Below are 24935 nucleotides of genomic sequence, written 5' to 3'. Positions count from 1 at the left end.
AGCATGCTATCTCCGCGATAGAATCCAGCGTTAGCCTGCGATAATTATCCTCGATCTAAAAAGCGCTGAGCGATAATTATCGCAGGCCCTTGCTGATATGCCCCTTGTAGTTCTCTGTTTGCTTTAAAATGGTACTCCTACCTCACAAAGGCGCAACAGGGAGAAATATTTGTATTTCTCCTGCTTATTTCCTCTTTCCATGTGTGTGCAGGAAGGTGTATCTTCCTACACAGAAACAATACTGCCTGTAATGGTGGCACCCTTGATGGTTTGGTGCTCAGCATCACACAGTACACCAGCATTAGGAGAGACCATAAGTACACTGTATATTAGTAGATATGAGGCATTTTGGTTCTCTTCCTCTCACACAATCCAGTGCAGCAGAACAATTTGCCTTGCGGCATTACGGAGCTTGAAAAAAAGTACATTTAGCCATGCTTGTACTATGCTCGAAGTCAATGGTATAGCTGTATCAGGGAACTGGCAAGTTTGTGGTAGATCTATGTGTGACCTAGAATGAGCCTAGATGAATTCAGGAAATGCATTCAACCAACAAGTTGGAACATTTTGGGAACATTGGTACCTTAAAATTGCATGTCAGAAAATCATCGAACATAAATATTGCATCTTAATATTATTTACAAAAGCATTGCCCCTTTGAGAGCAGGTTTTCTGTTATTAACACAAGAGGAACAATAGTTTTGTAAATTATATTTCGACATATTATGTTTGTCAAACAATCTGTAGTCCGCGATATTCTGGTATCATACCATAGAATTATTGGTGCATGTTTAAAATACATATATTGCTTTTGCTGTGTTCCATTGAATAAGAAAACATCTGTGTGGTACATTGGGAAATTGCCGCCATTTCTGAAATGCAGTAAATGCAGAATGCCCTATGCCCTCAAAGCATGACCAACCCTACCCCCAAACTACTTCATCTGTATTGACTCCCTCATGAAAGATTGGAGCTACTACTAAATGGTGAAGAAACAAGGCAAATCCATTAGCTTTTTGCAAACTTTATATTTAATATTACTCCTTTTATAGACACGTTTTTCCATCACACCCCCTAGCAATCGAATTAAGCCTCAGGCAACAAGATCCATTCTTTTGGTAAGGGATAGCAGATTGCTTCATCCTGAATCGATTCACAGGAGATGGGATGTACTTGTAGGTCGGTTTGACACCGAGAAACTGAATTCACAACATTTGTGAATTTGGAAAGTCAAGGAAATTTTCAATAGCTCATTCACTGTACAGAAGAACATTTTTAATCGTAAATACATTTCCTAACAAAATGGCACAGGAGGCTCTTTTGAGTTTGATGTGTCAAATAAAAAAAGTAAAAGGGCAACAGGCTGGTAAGGTTTCACCTGTTAACTGATTGTGTGCCAATATTTGTTCCTACATTTTTCCCAACGCTGACAGGAAAACCAATTTGTTTGTTGTCGCTTTATCTGAGGAGTTGAGTAAGTTCCATTTGCCGTCGATATTGAACATCATATACATTCACTAAATTTGTATGCTATTAACTTTCTGGAAACAAGGCTGCAGAATTCACCTAATGGCACCTATAGATATTTCTGCCAGAATGCGTGAGAACCAGGTGTCCGAGCCGAAATGCAAATGTAGAATAATATTTCTACCGACCCAGGCTTCCAAACTTTAATTTTTCTCTCAAGGACAATTTCCTTATGTAAATATTGAGCAGACTTTTCATAATAAAACCCATCAAACCATATCTGGACCCTCTTTTGTAGCTCACTACTTGGTTAGCCAAGAATAGCAGTTGCCCCAAATGATGATATGAAAGGGCCTATCTAGTGATTCACCTGACTGGAGTGAACACCTCTTTCTATGCACACATCAAGAGTGATGACACACCTTTCTGATTGCAGAATCCTTTCGATTTGTAACTTGCTGAAGGTCTAATTGGGTAAAGAATTGGAATTTATTTTACTAGATGGGCCCTTTACCATCAAATTAGTATAACTGTACTTCAAAGCTTCTGGTTTTATATGTTTCATTCTCATGAAACCTTTCTTTCCCTTAAAAAAATATTTTGTTAAAAAAACACTATGATATGAGAGGGCGATAGACTATTTGGTTTCTTCTATGTAGATGTTCTTAAATTAATGCATATAAATTTATTTCTCATCCCTTTTCTTTCCTGTTTCGCAAAGCAACCAACACACTTATCCCTTCTCCTTCTCAAAAGTCACTTGTTGAGTGTTAAGTCTCTCTGTGCATCATTCCTTAAGACAAATTGAGACTTCACCAGGGGGCTCATGGGTAGAAAGGCCGTGTTTTCACTTGCACTGTCCTCTGTTTCTATATTTGCCAGTTCATAGTCCTCTGACTTTCTCCTGGCGTCAGTCAGAATTCGAATCTGCTCCTGCACAGTCTCTAGCAAAATTTTCACCTCCTGCTGTTCTGCCACGAGACAGCTGCTGGGCGCGGCACTTGCACCGACAAGTTCAACAGAATAGGAGTTTTTACACCGCTGGATGTCCGCTGCCCCGGAAACGTCCTTCATCTGCATGCAGGCGTCATCCCGTCCCTCAGAGGGGATGATCGGAACCGAGATGGACCGAGCAGACGAACCTCCTAGTAAGTCCTTTTGATCCAAGTTAGTACAACAGGATTGCGTCTCTCTTGAAGGCAGTTGCATATTTATCGATGTGTACGGTGGATTCTTCATACCAGAAGGTGAAGGTCTAGATAAAGAGAAAAAGAAGAAACGTCAGGAGGAAGCTATTTTAAACTTGTAATGAATCATGAGGTAGAGACACTCTGCGTTGAGAGTATTGGGAACAAAGGGCCTTATTTATGAAAACAGTCGAATCGCTGTGTGAAAACAGCGATGGAACAGTTTTCACTGTGCCCTCCTATATTTACTGTACGATGCATCATGTCGCAAGGAATGACAGATACGTCAGTATTACAGATGTATCTGTCGGCGCAAAACTGACGCATTGCTGGAGTTGTGTTGGAAGCTTGACACAACTCCAGCAATGCAGGAGGGAGGACTAATATTATAGCACTGAGTCACCCGTACACCTGCCATGGGGAAGGCGTAAGGATTTGACGCAGTGGCATCCTAGAAGTGGCTCAGTGTAATTTGATAGATTCCACTGCACCACTTCTACGAGGCCTTCTTGCGTCCGAACGCCCACCCTGCATACATTATACCTGAAGAAGGTATATTGTGGTGCAGGGCTTTCCAAAGTGACGCATCTGCCTAGATGCGTCACTTTGTAAATATGCCACAACGTGGGGCATTGTTTACGCCGCAGCTGGGTCACGAAAATTGACGCAACGGCGGTGCAAAAATGTCACACGGAGCTCATAAATAAGCCCCAAAATCAGCACGGACGGTACAGGTAAGAACAGTGGGGCGGTGTGGGGAGGTAAGGGTGAATTTCAACGGACGATGACCAGGGAAAATTGAATAAGTAATTAATTTGCCCTGGTCATCGTATGTCGGAATCCTCCCAACCCCGGCCCCACTGCCCCACCGATTTTACCTGTATCGGCCGCGGCTGCCCAACATGCCTTGCATTACATAAAACGCATCAAGTCATTCTTTTTGCCTACTTGACACACGGCTGTGGCCAACAATGTCCCAGGTGAAATAACACAGAATGGCAGCTTGGGGTAGTATGAAATCATTGTTCCCAGCAGCTGGAAGGGGCAACAATTATTTAAAAAAAAATATTTCATTCTTCGTCAAAAGCTATATTGTAAGTGATGTTACCGAACAGGCCAAATGTTGGAGGTGACATGATCCTACAAGCATTAAAATGCCATCACACAAGGCATCACAAAATTGATCGCAAGCAATGACTGCGCCTTTCTTCAAAGTGTAACAAAGTCATAATGAGCAAACGGCCAGGGCATATGATAGCTGCAAATAAATATGTAGGGGCAGATTTATGTTGCACTTGCGCCTCATTTACGCCGCCGTTGCGTCACTTTTGTGACGCAGCAGTGGCGCAAACCCTGCGCCATGGTGCGGGGCATTTACAAACGTGACGCATCTCCCAGATGCGTCACGTTGTAAAGCCCTGCGCCACATGTAGGCGTTCCAGGGCAGGTGGGGGCGTTCTGGCGCAGGAACGCCTCCTAAAAGTGGCTGAGTGAAATCTACAAGATTTCACTCAGTCACTTTTAGGCCCATGCTGCGTCAAAACCCTGCGCCTGCTTGAAGCAGGCGTAAGGATTGACGCAGCATTGTACGGATAGGGTCCTCCAGATCATTGCTGGAGCTGCGTCGCGCTTGCGACGCAACTCCAGCAATGCGCCACTTTTCGGCACAGATGCGTCACGCATCTGTGCCGTTTTTGCCCCATGGTGCGCCGCATTATAAATGCGGTGCATCCATGGTGGCGCAGCTGTGGCGCATAATAACTGGCGCATCCCTGCTGATATGCAGGGATGCGCCAGTCGTTATAAATCTGCCCCGTAATCTCATGAGGAGTCAAGAGAAATGACACGCTGTGTAATAAAACCACATTAGTACAGCCATCCTAATGTCTACAATTGTGGATCTCTTTAGCAGCAGCAAATATCGATATTCGTATTTTGTTTCTGTTATGAAAAAGAACAAAAAAAGATTTTTCTAGAAAGGAGATTTGGCCTGTGGAAAAAAATGAATAAAATAGCGCACCTTATCATAAGATGGTGCTAAATAGCACGCTGATGAATATAGGCCTCAAAAGATGCACCACGCTGGCAGTTAATGTAATATGGCCCTCGGTATCTATCTTCTTGCTGAAAAATAAGGCATTACTCTACAGCCGAACACATTTTGTAACACCCAGTTCAATATCTTTCACCACGAACAGCTGGGACCTAAATACCATTCAATCAAAATGCCTCCCACTCAATCAAACATAAACTCTGACATTCTCATTTCAGCGCGAGCTGCCTGGATGGCGACGTGAGAAGCACAGACAACACAGATTTGCTGAAATATCTCATTAGGCACCCAGTCTCTCTGCTGCCTAATTAGTAGTGTGGTAAGTAAACTCCAATTAAATCTGAACTTTAACCTCGCGGCTGTCAGGCCTTGTTGCAAATGATTAAAGGTGGCAGGAGTGGAATGAAAGCCCTGTACGGTATGAGAAAAAAACACCAGTTACAATATAGTCTCAGAAAATTGGCATTATCATCTAGAAATGCATCGGCCATGTTTGCTGTACGTGTCAAAGCACCTGGGGATAGTGACCATATGCTCTTATGATGTACACTTATTTTTCACAAATAATAATCAGGTTTTATTTCTTCTACCATACGTGAGAGATATCTTTGTAATCTGTGCGTTTACTTTTTACTCTGCAGTGACAGGTTTTTATTCAAGTCTTGCAACCGTCCTAAAACAGTGCAGTTGTATGCATTTGAGTTGTAAAGGTTGTTTTAAGGTATACAACTTTAGCAGTCAATATGATAAACCTTTGCATTTATTACACACCTGCCAACACCCAAACGTGTGCAGTTTAATCAACAAATATATGACTTCAACCAATTAGATTCAGACACATTGGGCCTGATTATGACTTTGGGGGTGCATCGCTGTATCCGCCCCGCCACAGCACCCCCAAAGCCATGGTCAGACAGCCTGACAAATTAGGAGTTTCCTCCTGTCTTGTGGGCAAGTTTTTGGTGTTTCCATGGCGGTGTCTCAGAAAATGGGCAACGCAATGGCAACACCAAAAACAGTTCCTGAACGGCATGGACTGAAAAGTCCATGATGTGCAGGGACTGGGGCGCATGCACAGAGGGGGGCACATGTCATGCTCCCCTGCATGCATCCCCATGCGGAAGAGGCATGGGGGCCCTACAGGACCCCTTTGTTTCCTCTCTGCCATGGTGTTCATGGAGGAGGAACCTTCATGACGCCACCAGAGGAGAGGAAACTTCAAATATGATTGGCAGGAATGCGGCAGTCCAGCCATGCATATTGCAACCTCCTGACCGTCGTAACACCACCAGGGAATGGCAGCTCCCTAGCAGGTGTGTCGGGAAACCACCACCACGCACCTACATGACTTGTAATCGGGCCCATTGTGTCTTGGTATAAGTAAACATCCTCCATATGAGTCTATCTTCTCCAGGCTATGTACTGGCTATAAAATCAAAGAGCTAATGTCTTAGAGTAATTTACATCAGGATACATTGATAAGAAAGTATTTTCTTCCTTTCTTCCTTCTTCCCACTTTTCCTTTTCCTCTCTCCATCCATCTCTCCTTGTCTCCCCCCCTTCATTTCTGCATCCCTCTCTCAACCTCTCTCTTTTCCTTCCTCTATTTTAGCACTGGTTTTATTTACACTAAGCTTTGGTTCATTTGGCAACCCCTTTCTTGTCATGGCTGCTAGCTTTTCTACTTGTTGGACCAACCTGAAGACCTTTGTAGTAACCTACAAATGCAATGTTTCAGTTGACCGTGAAGAAAAGTGTACCGGAAGGCATCAACATCCTTTAATTGAAAATTAGCTTCTATTTTGCAAAATGTGTGACCAAGTAGATTTCACTTATTGTGACATTTTCAGGTAGAAGCACATGTTTACTGGAAAGTATTTAAGAAGGAAAGCACCAGATACAATCATTGACAGAGGGGATTATGGTGGTGGTGCAATGAGGATGCTCTGGAATATTGATGCAGTATTAGCGGTAGTGGCAGGCCTGCTTCCTCAAAACCTGCTCTGCCTGCTCAATTGGGGAGGCCTATACCATGTTGTTTTGCTCTAAGCAGAGATCCCATGGTCTGAGTCAAACCCACCAATTCTTGTGTTTCTGTATTAGTGCTAGTCTTCCAAGAAATGACATCAGAGAACAAGCTCTGTTTGATTTACAATCCACAGTCCACCAGGACCAGGCCTTACTGATCTGCCATGGGACATCTGTCCTCACAATCCAGGAGAACTATACAATAACTGGAAGGTGAACTCTTCCAAGCTTCATGGGCTATTGTAACTTTAAATAAATTAGACATATGGTTGGCTCTGGCATCCTGCCTTGACCACAGGAGAAGAACAAACACTTGAGCCATTATTTGGTAGATAGTCTGCACTCTGACAAGGTCTAAATATAAGCATAAGAAAGTATGTTGGCGATTGAAACCTTTGCTAAGTAACTTCTACAGTCCAGACTGGGCCGAACACTATGAACCCAGTGTGAAGGTTTGCTGCTGTAATCTGAGGAGAAAGAGAGAGAGTGCAGTTGCCTGCATGAGGTGCTGGGCTACACCTGTCAGCAGGAGCCTACCTGACCCTAAGTACACCTGCACATAGCCAAGCTCCCAAGAGTGTCTGAATGAAGGATGTTCTAATGGTCAAGGGTAAGATAGTAGCACAACTGACAAAGAAAAGAAAAAGAAAGGCCCATAAAATATAGGCATGAAACAGCAGCATAACTTCCTTTTAATGAACAGATGAACCTGGGCTATCCTCAACCTAGCCTCTAACCCCAGTGCTCTTGTGTTGCTCTTTCCCTAGTCGTACAAGGACCAGGAGGAATTCTACATTAGCAGATCTGGTTGTTTTGGCTGGAGGAGGTCACCTTAATATTGGAATCATTTCGACCATCTTGTTCACTATGTAGGTCTACCAGCCTCAACCTTTGAAATCTCAGTTTAGACCGTACCTGGTTAAACCATTGTTCTTTTATATTATTTGTACATCTTAAGTTTGAAGATCTAGCAATTGGTAACAATGTTACTTACAGCTTATTCACAAACTATCACTACTTTTTTCTAAGTGTAGTGGAAATGCTGAAACTAATTGTGTTAGTGGTCTAGACATTTTTACTATATTCAAAGGCAAGTTTTAAATTGGAGAATTTGACTTACATAGAAACCTTTACAAGTCATTGGGTCACACTATCTCCAGGAAAATTTCAAATGATCCTCTTGTGCTTGCCAGTTCTATCAATCCCCGGGGATTTAATGGGTGTTAATTCACTTTCTTTTCCACTCCCTAATTTCTGGAACAACTTTCCTCACAATTTAGCAGATTTCGTTTGTCAATGTATTTCAGGATCTTAAATCACATCGTTTAGTTTCTTTCATTTTCGTCATCTTTCTTTTTTTCTTACAGCACAAATAAACCCTTCATTGTATAATCAAAATCCATAAACATCAGCAGTAATTGTGAGCCGAAACATAGGCTTCAAAGCAGCCCTCATCCTGCCATCATAGAGTATTTGTTTGGTTTTAGCATCCTAGAACTTTATTTGAGACAACCTCAAAGTGTCTCCAGTCTCCTTCTGACATTTATCTACAGTTGTCACCTTGCTAGTGTTCTCACATCACCCATCCTTGAGAGTAAATCTCTTGTGGAAAAAAGAAAATCAAGCAAATAATTAAATAGTGTTGTGCATTGTTAGGTTTAAAATCAGCTAAACTGCAAGTAACTAACCCAATTATGGATGTGATAAGTTATGTATCATCTAAGATCTTGCACAATCAATTGATATGCGCACTGGACTTGTGGAGGTAACTGTGCAAGAGGTTCCCATTAAAAACTTAAAGCAGAGAAGAAGGTTGCAACAAAAGATAGTCAGGAATTTAGTAGAGAATAAAGTCTTACAGAGAATAAAGTGATTCAACTTTGTGAGCATAACATACATACTTTGCAACCCTACAATTTTAGATGGTAAGAAATCGATTTCATGGTAGCAATACCGATTACAATGATCCGGCATACTGCTTTTTTTCTGGCTGCTGACCTGCAGCAGTTCATGTCTGTTGTTCAATCCCGAACCCTTGAAAAGGAAGGTCTGGGCCTCTGCTAGCCTGCTATACTGTATTTGCAGATAATCCATACTCTGCTGACTGCTCAACAGCCTGTATGGGGTAAGTAGAGCTGCATGAACCAAAGACGATGTTTGCCGCTCATGTGGCTCATGTTGTCCTGTGGATCAGTGCCCAGCCTGTCATGCCAGACTCTGTGGGGGAGCGATGTTGTGTCTGAGGTCCAGCCCATTCTAAAACAGGCGAGACCACGAGGGATGTTAATGAAAGAGGCACATTCTGTGTATTAATATTTGGCTGTCGGTCTGTCTAAGGCATCACAAAATAAGGTGACCTGGACACTGGGCTCCCAGCTAAAGGTGATGCAAAGGTGAGGCCTACACCATAATGCAGTACTCACTGCTGCCCAACAATCTCTCCATCAGAGGAAGGATTACCTCTATAGTTCTGACAACCTCTCACAGCCTGAAACCCACAGCAGAAGGTCCCAGCACGTAGAAGCACTTCACGCGACCATGTGCTGCCGACACATATTAATGTGTTGTCTCACGTGTGATACCGACCTCACTGTCACAGCTCCCACCTACACTCTTACAGACGCTCTCAGCAGCAGTACCTTAGGCTGATCACACCAGCCTCACAGTCATAGTCAAAGCTGATACTGCAAGTGAAGCTCTCAGCAACAAGGCCTCTCACACTAGTATCACAGTTACAGGGAAATGAATTGCTGGTATTGACACTGTCAGCAGCAGTGCCTCTGGCCTGTCATACTGGCCTGATGGTTATAGCAACCGGATGTACTGAAAGAGGGGCTGTTATCACACTGGCCTCACTGTGATAGCATCAGCCTCCACAGGCAGTGAGGAAGTACCTGCGGACACTCACAGTGGCCTCACAGTCACAGCAAAACCAGGTCTGAGAGTGAGGTTTTCCGAAGCGTCACCACAGACCAATGAAACCGTCCCCACTGTCACAGCGAGTTTCTACACTGACAGTGATATTGTAAGTAGACGCAGATGAGCCCTTTGGGAACGTTCGACTAAAACTCAGCCCCCTGATCAGTAAAAGAATTAACAACATTTCTTTGAAAAACTTTTAATACAGGTCTCTTGAAGCTTCTAGAGTTACTGACAGACAACACTACACTGAAAACGTTTTCAGGAGAACTTCTATGTTAGTGAAGTTATGGTTAACCACATTTCTCAATAGTGACTCACTTGTATAATATATGTTATTTCTTATGATACCTTTTGCATCGTTTGACACATTGTCAGTTTATTTGCTTTCAGGCCAATGCCATGTGATGGGATTTCATGTGATCGGCCAAATGTCACACAAGGTTATTACCCGGAAAAGTAAATTGGTGGTTTTGGAACAGAAACAAATGCCTTTTCTGTCAGAGAATGTTAGCAACTTAAAACTGAGGATATTTGACTTAAAGATTCTTCTAGTACTAACAATGATGCGACAGGCCTTGAGGAGTTGATTAAAGTTCTTTACTCAGGAGCAAACGGGGCACTTCTGGCCTTAATCTTTCAAAGCGCTTGTGCAAGGTAATCAAGTACAAAAACTAAATAAACTAAACTTTTTGGTTGATTTCTAAATATATCAAAAGTATTTACAATTTTACCTTAATTATATATATCACATTTAACCATGTTTACTTCAAAGTAAACAAAAATGTTAGTTTTGGTTGAAATTTTTGATACTGGCCATATTTATTAAATAAATTACTTTATTTCAATTATTTTATCGTTTAAACACATTTACTTTGAGGAGTTAATATACTGCAAAATGTTATATCATTTGATCCAGGGTAAAATATTTTAATTAATTCATATTTATACTATATATACAAATATTTTTGATATACTCATACGGAAATCTTCCCCCCTTGAGTTTAGGGATTTCCACAGAAAGATGAAAAGTTAATTGTGGTTTCCTATTGATTGTAGATCCTTTTGTAGGACGCTCCAGTCCCTATTTAAGAGGATGGAGACACATAAGTCTACACCTAGGTATATATTTCCACTTGGAAATGATAAAGAGCATAAAGGTGAATAGTTACACCTAGTGTGGGAGTAAACCAACTTGTGACTAAAACTACACATGGATATATTTCCCTTTTTGAATCAAGAGCTTTGTTCTTTTTTCTGTAATATTTTGTGGTTCTTATATTTTGGATACATCATCCATCTTATAATGTTTTCATTCATTAACATACATGTAATTTGCACAAGCCAACACCTATTGCTGTTATCCAACTATTCGTTTTAAAATGAAGGGGAGTTTCCAGATTTAGGATCAGATTTAGACTTCAGAGATTGGACTACCATCCGTCGTGGTGGTGGAGGGCTTGATGTCTGCCACCCTAATGGATGGTAGTTCATCCTATTTAGACATGACCACCAATTCAGTGGTCATTTTTGTACATTGAAAGGAACTACGTCAGAGCGGTACTCTTCAAGGTACAAAATGTGTGTTGGATGCCAGGCATTCACCAAACTTTAAATATGTTTTGTTTTTCTAAAACAAACTCTCAAAGTAGAATTTTGTGGCTCTTTATGTTCTTTCCTGTCTCTCACATCTGTTTTTTCTTGACGACAATGAACAGAAAAAACAAATCATTTCATCCACTATGAACAGAGTGGACTATGTCATGGCTTTACTCTGAGGATCCTTACTACATCAGGCTGTCGGATGAAGCTTTCTATCGACAGAGCCAACAGGGGCTCCACCAAGCCATCTCTAAAAGAGCCAGGTAGACTGTGAGTTTGCCAACAGGGTTATACATTTCATTAATCCCTGTCGACCACATATATATATATATATCTCACAACTTTAAAAGTTTCAAGTATTAGCATTTTTTTTTAGAATATCAGTATTACATATTATAGAAAATGAGCCGACAGTTTTACAGCACACTCCAATGACCTTTGCCACTAAGTGCAATCATTATTTTCAGGCAGTGACTGTAAAATCACAGGGATCAGGCGTCACAGTTATATGTGTGTTAGTTTTGCAAAATGCCAAAAGTTGGATGGTCGGATTTAGAGTCAAAGGGAAGGAACACTTACAAGTCAGAGGGTAGGTACATTGTAAACTAATGTAAATCGAAATACATGCGAAAAGGAAAATCCTAAAGCAATTCTGCATGCCAAGCATAGCAGAAACATTCCTGTAAGGAAACGTTTGATAAACTTGGTCAAATAAACTTTAAGAAAATGAAACAAAGTGAAAATATTTTCATTGTTTGATCAAGTTTTTCTATGAACATTGTACTCTGCCTGCAGTGAACATGATGAACCCGAGTTCTCCATCAAAGACAAAACCTGAAGGCTCTTTGAAAAAAAAAAAGCTTCAGATGTATTCTGGCGAAAAACAAATAGGAGGGTTTTGGAACAACTAAGAAAATGTTTTTCCTCAAATGCCTTGGCTTATACCGGGTGTTCCCCCTGTATCTGGACAAGCTATAGGGCATATTATCAAGGCAGGCGATAAAATTATCGCCGCTTTAACGGCAGAAAACTGCCGCTAAAGCGGCGATAATGTGCTTGATAATACGCTCTATGGAATTCCAATTGAAGCTCATGTTAGATGTCCTTCACATCTAACATGGTCATCAATTGGAATTCCATAGAGCATATTATCAAGCCCATTATCGCCGTTTGAGCGGCAGTTTTCTGCCGCTAAAGCGGCGATAATTTTATCGCCTGTCTTGATAATATGCCCCTATATCTCTCTGAACAGTTCTAACTAGAGTGAAACACGAGTCAGAGGATGCTTTTGTTTATTCCAGATTGGCTTGAAAGATATGTTAGCCAAAGCTGGAATACTGTGCCTGGAATGGTAAAAGGCTTCTGTCACTGATTGAGTTCAGTTTTTTTGTGAAACATTGTGCACAAGAGAACCACGTACTTTTGCAGTAGAATGTAAGATTTTCCATTTGCTTGATTTCCATTCATTCGGGAATTCTTGAACAAATATGCAACAGAATGTGGAATTATGTAGTAAGACTCATATGCCAACGTTCCTTGTGTGTGTTCCCAGAGTGAAGAAAGTAATGTCTGAAAAAATGAATGTGTCAGTAGGAAAACTAATTTTGATTAAGCACTTTATGGTTTGATGATGAATGTGCTAACTTTAACATCAATCATCGTGTGGCACAGTGAGCAAAGAATTACATAGCTGTGGATTGAGCATAAACGTGCCCAAAAGAGGTGTGCAAAGTACGGACCTAGTGTGTGCATCCCATTTACACTGCAGTTGCTCTCTCTCTTTGGATTGGATGTACATTCAGGATTGAAGAAAGGTGTGTCCATTCTCAATCGGTGGTGCAGCCTTTAAAATTGAAGAGAGCTTACAAGCTTGACATCACCCTGAGCTTATTTGGTTTGGAGTGTTGTGTTATGTTGGTTGGCACACACAATAATTCAGCAAGGGGTGGGCAATAAATTCAGTTTCGCCGGCAGAGTTGGTGAGTTTTGGCCTCTCTGCGTTACGCATGTAACGCAGAGTTCTGGCGAAATTCCACCATTCGCAGCATGGTGGAGTTTTTCTCATGCGCGGCACTCCAATGATAAGTCAGTGAGACCGAGTTGTATTTGGCGCTCCTTAGCGAGATTTTCAGTCACTAGGAGGGCACCTGGTGAAATTTCCCCAATGCCATTGGTCACGACCGTTCATCTTCAGAAAACATCAGCTCGAGTGGAAAATTTACTCGAGCTCGAGCAGAATCACCTTGAGAAAAAATGCTCTCTGGTGCGCCACCTGGTGCCATTGTGCTGATTTTTAAGTGCGGAACGAGCTTCCAGCACAAAAAATCAGCACGAGAAGCAATATGCCTTATTCTGCCTGTTCGCCGAACTCTGCAGAATTTCGCTGAGTTTTCATGTAACTGCGTAATTCTGCAAAGTGATGAAACTGAGCGAGTTGCGCCTACCCCTACCAACGCTATACAGAAATGTACATAAAAAGTGACTCACTTCCATATGGTATGCCAATTTCCCAAGATTTCGCAATATTGCACTAGCGTAGATAGACGCAGCCATCTCTAGAATTGTACCTAGCTAAAACACCCCATCCCCGAAAGTGGCCCTCCTGGGAATTATGGATGAGTTTGAGGATAAGCGAGGAGAAAGAATGCTGGAGGGGTTGGCTGCTCTGATAGCTAAGAGAGACATTGCACACTTCTGGAAATCACCCAGACCATATAGTTTGAGACTGTAGAGATTTGGCATGGACTGGTGTGTCAAGCAAGAAGAACTGATCTATATTGTTAGGAGGTGTCCTCCGAAATTCAACAAAATTTGGGTCAGGTGGTAGTAGCATTATGTCTTGTCTACTACAATAGGGAATGAAATCAGCAATGTTTCTCCACCTTAGCAATGTGCTGCAGTGTGTAGGGGGGGGGGGTGATGGGAGGGGAAGAGCAGGATAGGTTAGGGCGCAAAGTTTATTTTGCTTTTGTTACTATAAGCTTGTGAAACACAATAAAATGTGTTTATAAAAAAGTGAGTTTAGCACAGTGTTGCACCAGATGCAATATCATGAAATATGTTGTGTGCTATGCCAGTAGAGAAGGGGACTGTGCATTTCTTTTTGCCGTCTTCAGAGCATATGTTAACTTTAGAATTCTCTGCATTAGTCAATGAGTCAGTACTTTGCACTAATGCATCATATTACAGATGCAGGCACAGAGACAAAGAGGCCATCAGCAGTGCGCTACAAGAGATGGCTCACAGTCAACTCACCCCACCCCAAGTATGCCTCTGAGAAGGTGTGTGCCTTTTTTTTTTTTCTTTTTTTTGTTGTTGCATATTTATATAGCACGAACTCGACCCGAAGCTATTGGAGCGCTTTACATGAGCAGCGTATTTACATCACACATTCAGGCACGGGGAGATTAAGTGATTTGCCCAGAATCACAGGATGTGGACGCGACCTCGAGGCTCGAACTCTGGTTTCCAGCACCAAAGTCGGCAGTTTAGCCGACGGACCACATCCACATGCCTGGGACCCAGAGACCGACAGGCATTCCCCTATAGGTGGGAGCAGCCACTTACTGCAACCTACATGCAGGGGCTTCCCTGCCCCCTTAAAAAGTGATACCGAATCGATGCTTGCGGTGAAAGGTAGACTAGTGTCTTCAAAGAGGCAATCTAGCTTTCACTAATGTGCTAGTCACAGTACAGGCTCAAATTTGCAATTGCACTCAGGGTACACAATGGCACATAGTGGGCTTTTGCACCCTATCTGTCAGGAGGCTTCTTGTGTTTTTGATACCCTATTAACATCTGGGCTAAGAAAATTGATATTTACTTTTTAGGGACTTAGCAATGCATTATACTCTAATTATACTCTTATTTTCTCCTCAGTTGGATATGTGATGGTCATATTTCGAAGAAGAGTAGTCTTTAGTCCCTTGTGTGTCCTCCAGCCATTGCATAAGATGGAAACCCTATACAATACGATTAATAGCTGCTACTAATTATATATAAAATGGCTGGTTAACCAGTAGTTTCATGCTTAATGTCACATAGATCTTTGCATACAAAAATATGATGGACTTGTTTCACACATCAATGGAAAGTCCTGACTGATGCTAGTCCAGCCAGTTATAGTGATGGTCTGTAATACATAAGTTGTATATAGCGTAACAATGTGGGTGCATATGGCACTGGCTGTAAAAGCTGCAAATTTCCTGACCTAATTTAACGTTAACCTAATCTACACTCAACTCAATCCCATACCCTACCTTTGTGATTGTGGAGATGTCACCATACTGGCAATTTTACTTTGTCTATGTAAACTGCTGCCAAAGGAGAACAAGTGACTATAGGATTGGTAGTTCATGTATGTAAATTGGTTATTGTGTTCACCTTTGTTCAATGTATGCGTGGAAAATTCTTTGCAAATCTAGCACTAAATTAGGATCTAAACGTACATTTTGAAAGAGTTAGAAAAGATTATACTTTTTCAGCTGAAAAACCATGGATCATCCTTGTTCATGCTATACATTTTTTCTGAAAATAACAGGTTGCTCTTACCTGTTGGCTTTGTAACGCATATGTATATTAATGTACATTACAGAGCAATAATTCTAAGCTCGTTATTTCAAATACCCTTATTTCAACCAGCGCAGCAAGTCACCTTGCTGCTCTGTATGAAAGGGCAGGAAGGTGCTATATTTAAAATTATACGGCACATTCCTGTCTTTTCCTTATCCTGGTGCCCTTTTGGCTGCCTAGCGCCAATGCAGGAACACTTGCGCCATGGGGCAAGGGTGCCTGCAATGCAGAGAGGATTGTTTTTGTGCAACAAGGGACACCTTCCTGCACAAAAACAATCCTCTGCGTCATTTTCCTCCAGTACAGGTAAAGAGGACAAAACAAGGGAAAATAAAGATATTTCTCCTTGTTATGCCTCACCTGGGGAGGTGTAGCATTTTGACGCAATCCCAGGTCTACCAGTAATGGTAAATCCGAGAGTATGCCAAAATCCATGGCCATCCAGGCTCCACCCATGGAACACCCCCCTAGGGCAGAGTAATGTAACGCAGTGATTTGCACTGCATTGCGTTACTCTAGATTTATGAAGCCATGCAGGGCCATGCAAGGCTTGATAAATCTCACTTATTAATTGCATCACCCTTATGCTCTTTTGCTTGGCGCAAGCATAATGAAACTACTTGCTAATTATGCCCCTATAAAGCTGTGATTTCAGGATGTTCAATTACTGAGGGATCATAAGTAATCTCCCAAAGGTCTCCCATTAAATGGGAAAGTCAGTGGTACTCTACTGAAGTACACATAGGGGCATATGTACAAGCTCCTATCTCCAAGGCAACGTCACTTTTTGTGACATTTCCGTGACGATAGGGGCCTTGCCTTATGTACAAGGCAGCGTTAAGTCACTTAACGTGGCTTAACGCTGCCTTGTACATAAGGCAACCTTTCACGTATGTTTAGCGTGAAAGGGGAGTGCAGTGGGTGTTGTGTTGGGCGTTCCACCGCAACATCCATTGTATTTGACGCTGCCCCCTATGTACAAGAATGGAGTACATAGGAGGCAGCGCCAAAATTAAGACCAGGAAACCCCTGGTCTTAAAGTTGCGAAATTAGGAAAAATGCATTATTTCTCCTCGTTTTTGCTTTTTCCCTAGCACACACGGAAAAAGCAAAATGCCATGATTTGTTTATGTACAGGAAGGTGTCCCTTCCTGTACATAAACAAACCATTCTAAAAATGACATTTTTTAACTTTCATGTGTGCTGCATGAAGCAGCACACATGAAAGTTACAAAAAGGGCATTTTACAATTGGTTATGTGCAGGAAGGGACCCCTTCCTACACATAACCAATCCTCCCCTGCACACAGACACCCTTGCACTCTGGTGCAAGGGTGCCCGCGTTGGCACTAAGTTGTGAAACTTAGTGCCATCTCAGAGGTATTATGATATATGATATATAGTGTAATATATAATAAGAAATTGATAACAAATATCTTAATCGCTTTTGAAATGTTGAATACGATACAAATCAGAAAAAGTGGTGGGAAATTACATTGTTCTATATCTTAAAGAAATATTATCCATAAATTAGGATTTATTTGGTAAAATCTCAATTACAATTGTAAAGTATATATAATGAAAATATGTCATTTGTAGGTTAAATATTGGTTCTATAACAGGGTTTTTCAATTTTTGCAAAAGTGCAAATATTTTTCTGTAATGTGGAGTGAGAAAACACTAAATATTTCTGTAGTACACAAGAATCTACATTGATTTATCAGGAAGTAACTATTACCAGCAAGTATTGACATACCTACAGCTTCTAACAATTCTCTGGGGCTGTATCCTGTTGGCCTTCGCTGGCTAAGTGCAGATCTGATGCCCTGTTTTTATGCACTTGCATTGCATAAAGTAAATTATTTTAACCGGCTATTTCTCTGAGTTTGTGCACATATTTAGAAAGCGCATCTCAGATAGAGCAAGGGGCACACCTTTCTCACTGATTCTGAGCTGTTTTGTCTGAAAAGAAGCTGTAACTCAGCTACATATATTGAGTTACATGAATTGACTTTACCCACGGCAAGCGCCTACACTCAGGAGTTCTGCTCTGCGCTGAAGCAATGGAGCCCATCATGAAATTGCCCTTGGTGTTTACATCCGCTCTTTACACAAGACATGTATAATATGCTGCAATGAGAAAGCCAGCTCAGTACTGCTGGGATTTTAGATCGGCAGCGCTGCAAAGATTACATATCTCGATGTAAAATGTAAATTGCACCGCTCATAGGGAACGCATCATCCCTCGTGCAGCACATCGCCAATGGCAACCCTGAAATAGACTCAGTTGTTTTGACATTCGCCATCTGACAGAAGTTGCTTAAAGGTTGCACGACATGGGCTTGGGATGCGCTGTTGCAGCGGACAGTGCCCCGCTCTGCGCGGGCGGGTTCCATCACTCACCCTTGGCAAGGGAGCAGGTCCTGGTCTGTCAGCCCCGGCTCTTCGAGCTGCTGATACGCCGGTCCCGTAATTCCATTGAGTCGCCCCCGGGGCAGTGGAGGAGTCCTCCGGAAGGCATGTCTCTGCAGCATGATATTCCTCTGTCCGGGGCTGCACGGAAAAAAAGAGATTTCAAGAGTAAGAGCTCACAGACAAGACAAACCGGCGGCAGTGAAGGGGGTTCTCATTCCATTTTATTCACTGTTTAAGATTTTGCAATTTTGAGGAAATAAGTTTATCTCCATAACAAGAATGACATTAACATAAATGTATTGGCCTCTTGTATCGACATTGTTCCTATGTAATTGGCTCTTTAATACCACATTGCATCTGGACCCTACCAAATCCCCCCCCCCCCCTACAAGTTTCACAAGGGGCTGTATAGGAAGTTACAGGTTCAAACAAAATGCCAATTTCGAAATTTTATCAGTGGACTCGGACCTCTGAATGCAGTCGAAATCTCAATGTGAAGCTTTTGGTAAGAATGAGTTGTTACAAGTGACAATTGTGTGTGTGATTTTCCCAGGATTTCCTTATTTCTCAGCAGAACTTCAAAGTCCCATGTGTGTATCCCTGCGTAACTGTCTGTACACCCCTAAAGTTACCGATATTCCCTGTACTGGTAAATCCAGGTGGAGGCGGAGTTACCGGATGCAAATCTGAGACACCAATCATGAGCTCCATTGACTAGACACAGTTTCTACTTCTAGGCCTCCTCCCTAATTAAGGTAGTGATTCCAATCGACGTTTCTATGAGAACACCTGTAACTGTGCTTTATGTAAAATAGGTGACATTCTCTGAGCTGTTTACCATCAAATACTGCCTACAAGAGTGACCTGACCACAAGGACCCGTCACAGGCAAGCAAATTCAAAATTGCACCAGCTGCTCAAATTGAAACAGTCTGACAAGAAATTAGGACACGTTTTCTCTATGTGGAACAGCATGAAACAATAAACATATATCAGTCTGTTTAGGTGTCTCTAGTGAAGTGTAGTTTTAGCCCGTCAACACTACAAGGAAAGAACGCGTGTCTGAACATTGATAGTTACTGAAATGTACTGCAGTTGCCCTTATGAATGATGATCTGGCCAAGTTTTCATAAGTGCTTCCATTGTTTACGGTAAGTACAACTATCTGTTGTTCCCAAACCCATTCCTGTCCTGGAGATTACCCATTTCTTATGACTGGCAGTTAAATATCCGTGATATCTCATGTCCTCCTTGTTCATCTAAACACAAATCGTAATGACTTATGTTCATCAATTGTTAAAATTGGGGTTTCTGGTTGGCTGGGGTATGCACCTAAGCCAGGCACACCACTCTACTCAGGGCGAGCAAGTTACACACCAAAGATAACCTGTGCTCACCCCCTGGTAGCTTGGCCCAGAACAGTCAGGCTTATCTCCAGAGGTAATGTATGAAGCTTTTGCGTAACACACTCACACAGAAAAACAATGAGTACACCATAGAAGAGACTCCACACAGGATTATATAAAAATATGTTTCTTATGTTATAAATATGTCACCATACCAATATGTCATAGATTAGATACATTGTGCATAGTATTGAAATAGCGAAGTAGTATTCAACACTGTACTTGAAACTTGGAGCACACAGATTAGAAGGGATTGAAGACTGAGGACCTTGATGTTCCAGGGAACCCTGGGAAAACCAGTGGCAAGCCAGAAAGCCCTTGAAGCTCTTGGGTGCAAGGAGATGTAGAGGACAGGACCCTTCCTCCAGCAACCGGTAAGCAAACACAGCAGAGCACAGTACAAAGTGGCAGTCCCTCCTGACAACACAGTAATCAGCTTTTAGTAGGTCAGCACAGCAGAGCAGTAGCATAGTGGCAGTCCCTCCTGACAACAGAGTAATCAGTGTGTAGAAGGCCGGCATAGCAGCACAGTGGCATAGAGGCAGTCCCTTCTGGCAGTGTTGCTCCTCTTAGTTGCAGAGTCTCCTCAGGACCCCCAAGGGAATCAAAAACGTGGGTTCAAAACCCCTGTACCTATATCCTGGTGCCCTGCTCCTAGAAGGTGGGAGAAGTTTCCAGCAAGGCCGGTTAAGTACCAGGAGTTTCCCTCCTACCCTTCCCTAGCTCCGGACATCAGTAGGGGGTTAATTAGCCCTGTGTGTGGGGGCCGAACAATGCTTATACAAATGTAAAAAGCGTCCCTCCTCCCTCTCTCCCAGCCCAGAAAGACTATCAGTATGCAGATGCACCCAGCCCCTCCTGTGTGATGGCTGTCTGGAAAGGATGCACAAAGTGTAGTTGTCACTCTGCCCTAGACATGTATTGGAATCAAGCTGCAAAGCACATAGAGTTATAAGCACAAAGAAATGCCCACATTCAAAAAGTGGTATTTCTAGAATAGTAATACAAAATCCAAAAACGCCAGTAAGCAGGATTTCTCACGACCATTCCAAACATACCAAACATGCCTATGCTACTCCTTTCAGATCAGGGATTACCACTTAAATACATATAAGGGAATTCCTAATGCTAGCCTTGGAGAGGAGTAGGCCTCACAGTATTGGGAAACAAAATAGGGTGTTTGCCACTACCAGGACATTACACACAATAAAGGCACATGTCTTACGTCTCACCTACAGAGCACCCTGCACATAGGGCTCTCTAAGGCCTACCTTAGGGGTGACTTATATTTAGTAGAAGGGGAGTTTAAGGCTTGGTAAGTAGTTTTAAATGTCAATTTAATGTGACAGTAAACTGCACATGCAAGCACTGCAGTGGCAGGCCTGAGACAGGTTTGAAAGTCTAATTCTGCGAGTGGCGCAATCTGCCCTTCAGACCCACTAGTAGCATTTAATTTACAGACCCAGTCGTATATGGGATACCACTTTATAAGGGACTTACAAGTAACGTAAATATGCCAAATAGGTGTAAACCAATCATACCGTGTTGTAGGGGTAAGCGCACATGCACTTTAACACTGATTAGCAGTGGTAAAGTGCCTATGAACTATTAATCCTGAGGTAAAAATAGTGTGTTATCGTGTTCCAAGCAGTTGTTCTGCTTCACCTTTGCACACCAACAATAAGATTTTAAAAGGAGACAATGTATAGAAGGATGAGCTGCAAAACATGACGCAATGCCAACAAAACAAATACAATTTATATGCATTAGTTGAATATGCATAAGTTACTAGAAGCCAAGTGTAATTCCTAAATGAGTGATATGTGTGCACTTAACATGTAAACATGTACATTTGTTAATGGGCAAGAAAGAGTGGGTGAGATCTAGCGCAGCTAAGAGGAATGGTTATGGATACAATAGTATTATATGCCCTGGAAGTAATCAGTTTTTGGAGAATCATAAATCTTTAGACAGACAATTACTACTTGTTGGACTTGGCCCTCTCTGGAGGGTCATCCTCAACCACTTTGCCTTCACCCCTCCAGTTTGCTGATCCCGTTTTTGTTGGCTTTGAGGACTATGTGCACTTTACCACTGCTAATCCGTGTAAAAGTGCTTGTTGCTCACTCCTTTAAACATAGTAAAATTAGCTTACACCAAATTGACACATTTCATTTCCTTATAAGTCCCTAGTAAAGTGGCACTACATGTACCAGGGCCTGTAAATTAAATGTTACTGGTGAGTCTGCAGCACGTATTGTGCCATCCACTTAAGTAGGCTTATTAAACATGTTTCAGGCATGCCATTGAAGCCTGTGTGCAGTTTTAAACTGCCATTTCAATCTGGTAAAAATAATCTTTTGGAAAGCCTAAACCTCACTTTTTAGGAATATATCACCTCTAGGCAAGGCCCTAAACAGCTAATAGGGCACAGCACAATGCATTTGAAACGTTGGGCATGTTGTGAGAAAGCAGGACCTGTTCGCAGTGTCCCCCCACTTTTTGTCCCATTTTGACTACTAGGCGCTGGTATTATGACTCTGACTGTGTCCTGGGCTCTGCTAATCATCAGGCCTGGGGCCTGTGCTCTGTGTATAAAGTACATGGTTATTTGGTATAGTTACAACTGGCAATGACAGACCTCTGTAAGGCCCTAGGGGCAGATTTACAAGGAACTGATGCATCTGCATAGATGATTCTGTTTCTTTGCGCCAGTGCCAAATGTCCTTGCGTCACCATGGATGTGCTGTATTTACAATACAGTGCTCCATGGCACAAGGATTAACAGATGCCTCAGAAATACTGACGCATCTGCTGGCACAAAAGTGACGCATCACTGGAGTTGCTCATGAAGGTGATGCAACTCCAGCAATGTGCCACAACAGATAGGTGTATCCCATACTAAAAGCCCTGCGTCATTCCTTAAGCCTGGTCTGAGCAGGGGTAGGGATTCTGACGCAGTGAAGGCATAGAGTGACGCAGTGAAATGTTGTCAATTTCACTGCCTCAGTTTTACATGGCTTTTTGCGTGGGATCGCAGTCGCAGCGCGTACCTGCCAGCATGGGGTAAAGCTTGTTAAACTCAGTGATTTACAAAACGCACTTATTTTTAAAACGGGAATTCTTTAATCAGGGGGGTAACAGATTGTTTTTAAACTTACTGTCTGCAGTGTTTGCACATTGCTCTTTGCACTCTCATCCCCGGTCCGCCACAGCTGATCGTAGCAGATCGCTGATTGAAGCGGAGGGACCCGTCTCCTCCCCCTGCCTCTCCTCACTTCCTGGCTAAACTCCCCTTAAGCAGAGGCTGAACAGAACGCGTGCTAGTCAGTCGCAGCGCGTACCTGCCAGCGTGGGGTAAAGCTTGTTAAACTCAATGATTTACGAAACGCGCATATTTTTAAAACTGGAATTCTTTCATCAGGGGGGTAATAGATTGTTTTTAAACTTACTGTCTGCACTGTTTGCACATTGCTCTTTGCACTCCCGGTCCGCCACAGCTGATCGTAGCAGATCGCTGATTGAAGCGGAGGGACCCGGCTCCTCCCCCTGCCTCTCCTCACTTCCGGGCTAAACTCCCCTTATTCGGGATGCCGGACCGGACGCGCAGCGGATGCGCTCAGCGGGCGTGCTTCGGCATGCCAGAGGCAAGCCCGTCTACGCCCGTCTGCATCCGGACGGGTCCAGGGACCAAAACCCCTATCCCCCGTACTGGCTAGTGGAAGCAGTACAGCTTGGGAGAATTATGTCGCCTAGCAGGTCCGATAAGGGGAACATGCAGACATTCAATTTCTCCCTCCAATGACCTTTTAAAATGCTCGCACTGCAGATTCCACCTAACAATAGACCCTCACTCCTCCCCCACCAACCCACGGAATTAAAAAACTTTTTTTGCTAAACTGTAGGTCACTGCCTAAACACACGGCAGAAATCTCCATCCTTCTCGAAGAAGAATTGCCCGAGATATTGTTTCTCACAGAGACATGGCTTACCCCCAGCTCCGACCCTGATCTTATTCAGGCTCTTCCAAGCAGCTATGCCATCCTGAGGCTGGACCGTCACACAGGGAAAGGGGGTGGGAAAGCCATTATCTACAAACACAGTTTAACCTGCCGATTGACCCGCAGCCCTGTCCCAGACTGCGAGAACGCTGCCTTCTCTATTGAGTTCTCCCCAGCCCTCACTTTCTCGGGTATTTTAATATACCGACCCCCGGGTCCCTCAGTGGAATTCTGTAATTCATTACCAGACCTGGCTGCAAACTTAGCTAGCTCATTGGCTAACTTCACACTACTAGGGGACTCCAATCTTCATTTTGATGACCCCCTACAGCAGAGGTCTTCAAACTTTTGGATGCCGAGATCCCCCTGTCAACATTTTCAGTCGTAAGGACCCCCTCCTGACAAAAAATTCTAAACCTGTAGGCAGGGCTACTGGAATTATGAGGCAGGTGAGGACCAAATTAGGCGACAGGTTTGACTAAATTGCGTGGGATGAAAATGTAAATGAGGTTATGTGATGCCGCGTATTTTGGGATAGCATTGCTTCATTATTTTGACATTTTTTACACACAGTAACACTAAGGAAAGATTTCACCCAATCAGTACCCGATTATAACCAAAATACAGCAATTATCATCAGAAACATTTCTAGTCAACCTTTGTGAAGGGCCTTCCACTCTCCAGGAATACGTGCTGCCACATTAGAAGCTCACCTGGCCCTGGCCGGGAGAAGCAGGGGTCCCTTAAAACCCTGGCGGTTTTGTGAAGAGTTAAGCAGTTTACCCATGCAGCTTTCCTCTCACCCCCCTCCCTTCCATCCCTCTCTCCTCTCCTAACCCCCGGATCCCTCTCTCACTTTGCAGGCCATTTTCTTTCACCCCTTTTTACAACTTCTGAACTCTCCCCATTCAACCTCTCACTTCACCTTTAATCACCTCTTGCCATTCTGTCTTTTCACTGCCCTCATCTCGAACAGTCTCTCGCATTTATCTCATGGCCTCTCTGGCCCTGTCTCCTCCCGTGCCCCTCAGCACTTCTCATTCACCTCGTCTCTCCATTCAAATTTTGGTCTATTTGTATCTTACACCTCTCCAGTCCCCCCATTCATCTTTAACATCTCCCCTTTGTTCTAACAGAAGCACCCACCTTTGGCTCACACTCACTTCTTGCGTGTCCACACTTCTCTTCGGCAATTCGCATTTCTCCTCATCCCTGACCTCTTCAATCAAATTCTCTCACTCCCTTGCTGTCCTCTCTCATCCTCTCATCTCTCCTCACCAAGCATAC

The 24935-nt window shown here is 42.9% G+C and overlaps 1 protein-coding gene across 1 annotated transcript in view; it reads right to left on the bottom strand.

The window, feature by feature from the left end:
- Nucleotides 1–1046: 1046 nt before the first annotated feature.
- The window catches only part of NRG3 (neuregulin 3), a 1803861-nt gene continuing 1779972 nt past the window's right edge, over nucleotides 1047–24935 (bottom strand). Inside the window, exons 8-9 of the mRNA XM_085608548.1 lie at nucleotides 18231–18380; nucleotides 1047–2722 (exon numbers count right to left, since the gene is read on the bottom strand). Coding sequence (XP_085464674.1) covers nucleotides 2224–2722; nucleotides 18231–18380 — 649 coding nt within the window. The 3' untranslated portion in view covers nucleotides 1047–2223. The remainder of the gene's footprint in view (nucleotides 2723–18230; nucleotides 18381–24935) is intronic.

Source organism: Triturus cristatus, chromosome 1_2 (genome assembly GCF_964204655.1).
Source record: "Triturus cristatus chromosome 1_2, aTriCri1.1, whole genome shotgun sequence".
Lineage (NCBI taxonomy): Eukaryota > Metazoa > Chordata > Amphibia > Caudata > Salamandridae > Triturus > Triturus cristatus.
Note: the sequence above shows the minus strand (reverse complement) of the source record. Positions and strands in the feature narration are given on the sequence as shown.